The following is a 9,733-nucleotide window of genomic DNA, read 5'->3' as shown; positions in this document are numbered from 1 at the left end:
GACAGCACTGAAACGAGAACACGGCTGACAGGGGGACACCGCTGACAGAAAGGACAAGGCAAACAAGGGGACACCACCGACACAGGGACGCTGCTGGGAGGGTGACACCACTGACAGCGGCACACCAGAGCCGCGGTGACACCAGGACCAGGCTCTGGAACATGGCCGCCGCCCCGCTCCGCCGTGAGGGCGGGCCGTGCCCGCCGTGCCCGCCCCCGGCTCGGCGCGGCGGCGGAGCGGGGCTGGGCGGCCCCCGCCCGCGCACAGCCCCGGTGCCTCGCCATGGTGCTGCCGGGGGAGCAGGCCCGGCTCTACCGGCCGCGGCCCGAGCTGCTGCCCGCGGCCCACGTCCCCTCGCTGTCCCACTACCAGCGCCTGTACCAGCGCTCCGTGGAGGAGCCGCACGGTGAGCGGGGCCGGCGCGGCGGGGCGGCGGCTCCCCGGGCCCTCGGGGGCTGCCGCGGGGCTGTGGGGAGCGCGGGGAGCCCTCCGCGAACCCCCGCGTGTGGGGTGCTCGGGGTGCCCCTCGTGTCCCCACAGATGTTACCTGCCTCATCCCCGTTCCCTCATCCCTGTTTCCCGCTCACGGGCTCCGGTGCCCGTTGCCTTTGCAGAATTTTGGGGAGACATCGCTAAAGAGTTCTACTGGAAGCGTCAGCACACGGGACCCTTCCTGAAGTACAACTTCGATGTGACCAAGGGGAAGATCTTCATCGAGTGGATGAAAGGAGCGACCACCAACATCTGCTACAACCTCCTGGACAGAAATGTCAATGAGAAGAAGCTTGGGGACAAAGTTGCTTTTTACTGGTAAGTTTCTGTTTTTATTGTGGTGGAGAGGATGTGTAAATAGCACCTAAAGTGTACAAACAGTGTCAGTTTCTACTGAGGTGAATGAAAACATAAAACCTGAGAGGGGCTAATCCTTAGATGGGTTTAGCACGTGTTTGCTTGCAGTGTCCTTGGGAAGAGCTGTGCCGGGAAGCTTCTCTGCCCTTCCCGGGAAGCTTCTCTGCCCTTGGGATGCACTGAAGTGCCCGGCATGGCAGTGGGGAGCGCCTGGCTCCCAGCTCTGCCTCTGCAGCTGCACCTGCTGAGAGCTCCGAGCGGTCAGACTGGAGCGAGGCAGGTGCCACAACTGCCCGGTGAAGGAGGTAGATGTGGCTAGAGGCACGGGATGAGAACAGCCAACATCCGACAGCTAAAGGCTAATAAACCCCATTATCTCCCGTGTTTATGTTTTGTGGGCTGGCGAGTTTCCACTCCTGTGGCAGAAAGGTTCTCCTAATACCTGAGTTTATATGTGGATTCCTTGCACTAGAATGTGAGGTGCTTTCAGACAGACTGGCTTCTCTGCCTTTGGGAAGAAAAGTTACTTTCAACCCTATCTGAAGTATGTTTGTGTTTTTTTACCAGAGTAGTTACTAGTGTTAAAATCCATGTAAAATTTACTTTTCATATTGATGCAAAGTAGGTTTCACTTGTGATGTCCAGGCTCCAGAAGTAATGTGCTCCTGCTGAACTAGCTCAGCTGGCAGCACAGCTGTGTCCTCAGACAGAGCTGTGCCTGGCTCTCCTGTGCGTTTGGCTGTTTCCCTTGAGCTTGTGTTCATGTAACCTGGCTATGACTGTATGTGACAGGGCAGAGGCACAATTAGATGTACCCCATGGTAGGCATGCAGAAACTCGTTGGGATATGGTGAGTCCCTTGAGCAGAGCAGATGAAGAAATCTTACTGTCATTGCAATAAAAATATCAGATACTCTAAGTGATTTATTGTGCAGCTGAAGGTCTCCCTGAGTCACCTGGTGTAAAGTTGACTGGGGAGCCTCCCGGCTGCTGAAAGGAACATGGTTATAGCAGTGTGGCCCTGGCTGTGGCTGTAAAATTGGCTTCATAGAGTTTCTGCAGTTTCTATCCATAGCCCTTTTGCTTCAGTGAAAGAATTGCACACGCTGTCTAGTAGATAGTCATATTGACAAGGCACAGGTGAAATGCTGGAAAGTGTTTACTTCCCTGCTAGTTAAATAGATTCTATAGCTGACTCTGATATAAAATGACTGCAGCTTTTGAATGAAAACTCCTTTGTAAACTCCTGCAGGTAAAGGTGTAAAGCAAACAAAGCCATTTGGCAGCCAGTGCTGGCCCTGTGCTGGGGCTTGTTGAGGGACTGGGTTCTTTGTGCACATAAATCTTTGTGTGACAGTGAGGCAGCTGCTCTCAGTTTTAATTTGGGCTTGGTGAACATTTTTCTTGTTGGTTATTCTGGCAGTGTTTGTGGGGGTATTTGTGATGCTGAGAAAGCTTGGGGTGGATATGAAAATGGTGGGTGGCTGTCAGTTGTGGTTTTCACAGTGCTGAAAAATAAAGTCTCTCTTCCTCCTAAGCAGAGAGTTTCCCCTGGCTGTTTTGGGACAAACTCTTCTAGCATGGGTCTGTCACAGGTGACCAGGCAGTGTAGTGTGGAGCTGTCAGCTAGGAATGCTGGTTGGAGCAATGGAAGAGGCACACTGTGACAAACCTGTGGCACTGAGGACTTGGGAAAGTGGGGCTGAGGTTTACAGCTCATAAAATTACTCCTCTCTGGGCATGTGGTTTTCTTCAAAACTAAGCAATAATTAATTTCTCTCATCTTGTCCTCTCACATTTTGTGTTGTAACACTCTGGAATGAGCTTGGCTCCCTAAAACACTTGAGACTTATACTGTATGAAAGGTCAGAAAAAATACTAAAGCACCTGAGCACTAGATTGCATCTAAGAAAGTCTGTAGCCTGCTAGATGGGCAAGGTGCTGAACTTATACCAAGGTCTGATTGACTGCCCAGCCCTGAGAGCTCTGAAAAGATACAGGACCATGGTTTTTGCTTTCAGAGAGGAGGAGATTAGGGAAAAGTTGAACAATGTTTGGAGGCATTGCTAAGTGTCTCTGAGAAGCAACGTGTCCTTACAAAACTCAGAACTGCTGGCTATGGCTGTCTCCAGTCTTGCTTGGATGGGAAGGAGTGAGCAGCTCATCTGGGTTTGTTAGGGCCAAGCTGCACTAAAGGTTCCTGCACCACCAGCAGTCCAGGACTGCCCAAATTGGCTCCACTCAGAGGGTCTAATCCCAAGCCACATGGAATTGCGTTTTCAGCACAAAGAGCAGAACATGGGATTGCCTAATGCTGCAGAACTTGTACATAGGTGGTGTTTGCTGTGGTGGTGTCATCCTCACAGTGCTGTTAGGACTGTGTAGTTCCAAATGGCCATCCTGAGTTGGTAGGAAACATGGATTTTTCCCTATGGCCTGCTTCACTAGGATATCTTGGGCTGCTTGTGAACATTACAAATATTTCTGATTTCCCTGCTTCTCATTCCTTTTTCTCTGCTTGGTATTGCTGATGTGGCCTAAAAAAAGGAACAGAAGTTCCAGGAAATGCTTCTGATAAAGTGCTGCTCTCAAAAGTGAAATATCTTTCATAATGGTGTGTAAAGGCTGCGGCCAGTAACAGTGGTTGCTGTTGATATCTGTGGTGACTCTAGGGGACCTTGTAGGGGAAATGGACTGGACCACCTACTGGGACATTAAGAGGACTTGCAGCAGTGCTGAGGACTTTTTGAGGGATGGTTAATTAGGGCAGGAGCACAGTATTCCTTCACCCTGCTGTAGACATGCCAAAGTCACTTGGACAGTCCTTAGTTCTGTGCTGAAGTGTCTGTTAATAATCTCATACAAGCTTCAGCCTGGGCAGCCTGCAGAGGTAAAAATATAACCATGAGGGAGTTAAAAAAAACCACCACCTATTGCAAAACTCTCTAATTAGACCCTGGGGTGTGAAAGTATTTGGATGAGGCCTGTTTTATTTGTAACCTGTGCCTCTGTTTCTCAAACCAGTTACCCCAGCTGCAATGCTGGTAGTGCCTGGGAGGGACAGGGGCAGGAGGTAGAGCTGTGTTTTTAGAGTCCCTCTAGCCAAGGAGATGGAGCTTGGCCAGTGCTCCTGGCTTCTGCCATCTCTGAGAGAGTGTATTCATCTTCTGCTTTTTTTATATTGGCATATGACATTACACATCTAGAAAGGAGCAATAAAGATAGTAAAGGCTGCCAGAGATAATTGTAACTTTGTTTAACAAATAATAAGTACCCATGGTTCCTCCTTTGGGCCTAGAACAAACAGGACATGCAAATAGAAAATTAGGAGGTGTGGTTTGTTTGGTTTGGGTTTCTTTATATGATTTGACTTTAAAATGTAATCATGCATTTAGGGCCTTGTAGCCTTGAGGTTTCTTCCAATAAAACTTTCTATAAGAAAAAACCAAACAACTATGAGAGCATGTTTAAAAATATATATATAAAAGATGCAAACCAGCCTCACAAATGCTGTGGCAGAGGATGCTGGCTGTTAACATCCAGCCTTTCCAAGGGCTTCTACATGATGCAGTTGACTCTGCTGCTCCCACTGGCTTCAGGATTTTGGGTCATCCTGTGTCAAACTGACCATTCAATTGTTTGGTAAATTCCTGGGCGACTTGTTACCCTTCTAGTGATGCAGCCTCTTTCAATGTCACAGTTTGCTTAAAGAACAAAATTCACCCCTGGGAAGGTTCCTTTTACTGATCCACGTTTGCAGGTGTGTGCATGGTTTGGTTCATGTCCACAGCACTACCCATGCTCAGCACAGCTCCTTTCCTGAAGGGGATTCTCCATGGGAAAAGGGGTGGCCCCCCTCAATCCTTTCTGAGGTGCCTCCCCAGCAATCTGTGTCATTTCCCTGTTGTGTATGGAGAGGGATAGATTGTTGGTTTTGGCAGATATTAATTATTTTGAAAGCACTGCTAAACAGTACGATGCCCTGCTTCTGGAAATCAGGCACATTATGTGCACCTAAAATAGGTAATAAATTACATTGAATGTATTAGTATTTTATGAAGCTATAAATCTTGTACCTTCTTCAAGGGCAATGATAGTTGTAGATTCCATCGCAGAAAGTGTAGCTTTTTTCTGGTGGGCTTTGAAATCTGCCAGTGTGGGAGAGGGTGATAAAACTGGGAGTTTCAGACAGCATTTCTCATCCCTCCAAAAGGGAATATTCCTTCATCATCATGGGGATGACTGAGCTGTGTGGGTAGTGCAGGAGTGGGGGTGGGGGGAGCATCAATAGAAACATGGGATATTAAAATAGGGAGTACAGGGAGTAGTGTAGTAGCTCAGGCATGTCCAAGTCATGTGCTTTCCTGGCTTCTTTGAAATTTTTCCTCTCGCAGTTCTGGGCAGACACTGTATGTATATGAAGTACAGGCTGGGACAGGAGGGACTCACAGCTTCTCCCCAGGTGTAGCTCCCTGACCTTTCTCCATAGGTGGGTGGAGTCTCTAACTTTGGCTGTGGGCTGTTTGGAGCAAGGTCATGATGGGTTTAAAATTAACTGATTTCGTGTAACTGCTCCGAATTCCCTGCTGTAGGGTGCAGATGAGATACAAAGATGATGCTGCTCCAGGGCAGCATGGTGATGCCTGCTTAAGGGTTTGAGGTTGTCAGTTTGGCCTGAGGGGCAGGAAAACACAGAGATCATGGTCTAAAACTTGTTACCAAGGGCTCTGTGTGTGTGTGTGCTGAGACCCATTTTCCCCTGTCATATCTTGAGGTTCTTGTGTCCTGAGTGTTTCTGTTGTACTCATGTGCTTCATCCTCCATCCTGTTCATTACTAGTGAAATCTCCAAGGTAGTTCCCACGTGAGTGGTTGTGCCAAAGGGATGAAGTAAATATCTGAGAACAGCAAACTACCTCCTTCAGGCACGTGTGGGGTGTGCTTTCCTGGATGCTGTGAGTCAGCAGATTGAGCACTGTGGTGCTCAGGCACTTGACATGCTCAGAGTCAGTGGAAGTTGTTTTTCCATTGCAAGGACTGACTTGAAAGCAGAACTTGACTCATCCCTGTCAGGTGCACTTGCTGGTGTGCAGGGAAATGCAGGGAAGGGTGATTAGTTTGATGTTTTGGAGATCTCAAGCCCCATTCCTGCTTTGCAGAGCTTCTTCCATCGCAGGATGCCAGGCAGGGCAGGAGCAGGGAGCTGGCAAGTGCTCTCAGCCTCATGCTCTTCTGCAGTGTAAGGAAGGAAAGGGACAGATATTAAAGGTTGGTGACCACTTGTGATTGCCCAGTGCCTGTGGTCTCCTGTGGTTTTGCCCATTCAGAAGCACCCCTGGATGTGTGCCTCCATGGGAGGGCATTCCACATTATTGAAGATTTTCTCTGGAAGTAGTTTTTACTGAGCTCACATAACACATAATCCTGCTTCTGGAGACAGAGTGGGATTTTTCTTCTGTGTTAACTCAAATCTGTTAAGAGAAAAGGCACTCAGGTAGCACTTGGGTGGTTGCTCCATGGCAAAGCAGTGAGGACAGGGGTTGTTTAACCTCTCCTGCCTGGGAGAGCAGCTCAGCTGCCTTGAATCAGGGGAACAGCTTTCATTTGAATTTTGTTGGATCTGTTTGTTTCCAGCCTTTTGCTCAGAAACCTTTGGTAGCTGCTTCTGGCAGGGATACAGCATCCATCCATATAAATACAAGGGATTATCCAGGAAGTATTGGACCAGATAAACAAGTGGGATGTCCATAAGTGCCCAGGATTAGATGGCATGTGCCCCAGATAGGGGCAGGAACTTGAATGTGGAATTGCAGAGCTGCTGGCCAGGGTATACTGGTGGTATTTACAAAAGGCTGCAGTGCCAAGGGCTGGGAGGTTGCCAGTCCCTCTTTGCCCAGAAAGGGCAATGGAGAGGGTCCTGGGAACCAGTAAATGTGACTTGTATCCCTGGGGGTGCAGTGGAACAGTCACTGGGAGAGGTGGTGGAGCTGCTGGCAGACTGCTGGAGCATGAGGCCGGTGGCACTGAGCGCCAGAGATGGCTCTTTTCAGACCACCTTCGGGAGGTTTCCCACAAAATGTTGTTCAAGAAAAGAATTCAAGTGTCCCTGGAAGAAGGGTGTTTTTGTGGAGCTGCTTTAGCCTTGCTTCCTCACTTTCAGTGGACACTCTTCAGTATCAGCAGCAGGACTGCCAAGGGCAGTGTTGAAACAGAATTGCTGGTGGTGGCCAGGCTGACGTGCTCCAGAAACAGCATCTCCTGCTGCTGTTGCACCTGGAGGCTGAACATCAGCCATGGTTCTGACCCAGCATGGTACTTTAGTTTACTGTGAGAGGCTCTTGGCTGAGCTGCTGACAGCACAAGTGCAATACTGCTGTGTAAATTACACCAGTGGCAGTTTTTATGTTCTTATTTAGTACTTTTTCCTCATCCTTCTCATTGCTTTGACAGCTCTCAAGACTCAGCATGAAGGATTTAATAACTCACGCTGAATCTAGAGCCCTACCTGAAAATGTTGGTGTATACCCTGTGCAGTGCTGCCTTTCTGCATGGTTCTGGTTGTTACAATAACTACCTGAGGCAGTATGAGGGGTGGGTGTGCACAGACAATGGTGCCTGGATTTTCTCATGCCTGTGAAACTTTTGTTCTCCTAGCAGGTATTACAGACAGCTGGATATCTTTTGAGAATGCTTGGTTGTTTTAGGGAGGGGCACTGTGGTTGTGCAGTGATGGCACATTGCAAATATTGGCTGGAGATTTGAAACTTGCGGTGGATAAATGGAGTTAGTGGACAGAGAGGATGGTGAACTTCTGTATGGATTCAGGACACGGAAGATCAGAGCCTTCAGTTTGCTCATTGGACTAGAAAACCTGATTATTTTAGCTGTGTGAATGGCTTGTGTGTTCTCCCTTGGTGTGGATGGAGCAGCAGTGGACAAGGACTCCAGCTACACGTGGGTGAGACTTACTCCAAGTAGGGGACAAAAATGCTCAGGCTTTGCCAAAAGAGGTGTGAGTGGGTGCTCATTCAAAGCATGGCATTTTCTGGTGGGTTGCTGCACTTGCTGTGCTTGGGGGACTCTCTGTGCCCGGAGCTCCTGGGCTGAAGTGTCCATGGGCAGTGGTTTCACAAGAGCTCTCACCTCCCCCCTTTTGGAGCAGGGTTTCAGTTCTCTGTTTGCATTTCTGCACATCACTTGGAAATGTTGAAATGAGGTGAAGTAGGACATTGTGAGCCCTGGCAAGTTGCCATTAATACATTTTCATAGATGTCACCTCCCTTCTTCAGGGGAATCCCTCAAGGAAGTTGAGGGCCTTCCTGTTTGCTTTGTCACACCTGGCTACCTGATAGTGCCCAGAAAAACTGTGGCAGTCCCATTCCTGGAAGTGGTCAAGACCAGGTTGGACAGAGTTTGTAGCAACCTGGTCTAGTGGAAGGTGTCCATGCTCATGGAACCAGATTGTCTTTAAGGCTTCTTCCAACCCGGACCATTCATTTTATGATTCATTCAGTGATAGTGAAGCATGTTTTCCACTCCTGTTGCCACTGACCATTTTCTAAGAAATGTTCACTAAACAACATTCCAGCAGGTGACACCTGGCTTCCACCTCTGGAGTTTTATGATGCATAAAATTGACATGTCCACCAAAAATCGGATTAAAAGCTTAATTTCCTACCATCCCCTTCATGAATATGTTTGAACTTCCATTGAAATTGTCTTGCCTGGCTTTCTGTGTTTCTAGAAGCTCTTCAAAATTTGGCAGAATGTTCCCACCAGGGATGCATCTATTTCTCAAAGTGGGGCGTTTCCCAGTGGCAAGCAGCTTGTTGATTATTTTACTTACAGAAGCTTCATCCAGGGTCTGTTCAACAGCCCAACTGTAAATTGTTTAAACAAGCAATCAGCTGTTTTGTACTGAATACAAGCCCTACTCCCACTGGACTGGTAAAAATAGTCCATGCTCCTTTGAAAACCCAACTGATGGTAAACATCTAAAATGTTTCCTCTCATGTCAAACTCGCACATTCTTCTGCAGCATTCATTGGTTTTGGCTGATAGGGTTACAAGTGCTGGCTGAGGGCAGCCAAACTGTGACGTGCTGGATGAGTCTTGCACATGACCACTGTTGCAACGCTATATGCTTTTTTTGTTTTTTAAAAAGTAATTAAAATTTGCTTGAAAAAACCTCTCCCCTAAATAAAATAGGCAAAAAGCTGTTGCTTTTCTCCACTGGTTGTTCTTTCGTGTTTTAAAGTACTTCAGAAAGTAAGAGTTAGAGTTAGTGCTTTTCCTCCTGACTTGGTGGTTACTCAGTATCAAGGAAGTATGAAAATCATGAAGCCACAGAGAGCAAATTCTCCTTGCTGAGCCCATCAGCACAGAGTGGCTGCTGACACTGTCATCAGGGTATTTACATGTGGTCTGTATTACTTGTAAAATGACTTATCTTGTCAAATGAGTCAGGGTGAGAGTACATTTCCCTTGCAGAGGGATTTCCTGGCTGCTGTTGATCCTGTCTTCCCCAAAACTGTTCCCCTGGGGTGAACTGTTCCTCTGTGAGCGCAGAGTGTACAAATCCCATGGCACTGAGTTCACTTTCCCATGTTGGCTGATGAACCAGCAGCACTGGGAGGTGTTGATTCCTTTAGAGATGTTTGAGCATCCCACTGCCTAAAGAAAGGGGGTTGAAGTAGATTTTAGGGCATAGCCTAGTGTGAGTGGGACAACTGGAGGGAATTTTGGCAGGTTGATAAATAAAGAGTGGTTTTGGAGCAGTGTCCACCTCCAGCTGGGCTCTGTGGTGTAGGATCACTCAGGGTATGGCAGAGTGAACAGTGGTTGGGCTGCACAAGATAAATATTATTTCTTTAGATGCATCTGGT

General features: G+C 48.0%; 1 protein-coding gene across 2 annotated transcripts in view; it reads left to right on the top strand.

Moving 5' to 3' along the window:
* The first annotated feature begins 231 nt into the window (after positions 1-231).
* Positions 232-9,733, top strand: part of ACSS2 (acyl-CoA synthetase short chain family member 2) — a 31,127-nt gene continuing 21,625 nt past the window's right edge. For both annotated transcript variants that reach the window (XM_041478630.1, XM_041478629.1), the window contains exons 1-2: positions 232-406; positions 615-810. In XM_041478630.1, coding sequence (XP_041334564.1) covers positions 283-406; positions 615-810 — 320 coding nt within the window. In that variant the 5' untranslated portion in view covers positions 232-282. The remainder of the gene's footprint in view (positions 407-614; positions 811-9,733) is intronic.

Source organism: Pyrgilauda ruficollis, unplaced genomic scaffold, assembly GCF_017590135.1.
Source record: "Pyrgilauda ruficollis isolate IOZ18807 unplaced genomic scaffold, ASM1759013v1 scaffold46, whole genome shotgun sequence".
NCBI classification, from domain to species: Eukaryota; Metazoa; Chordata; class Aves; order Passeriformes; family Passeridae; genus Pyrgilauda; species Pyrgilauda ruficollis.
This window is presented reverse-complemented; position numbering and strand designations above follow the sequence as displayed.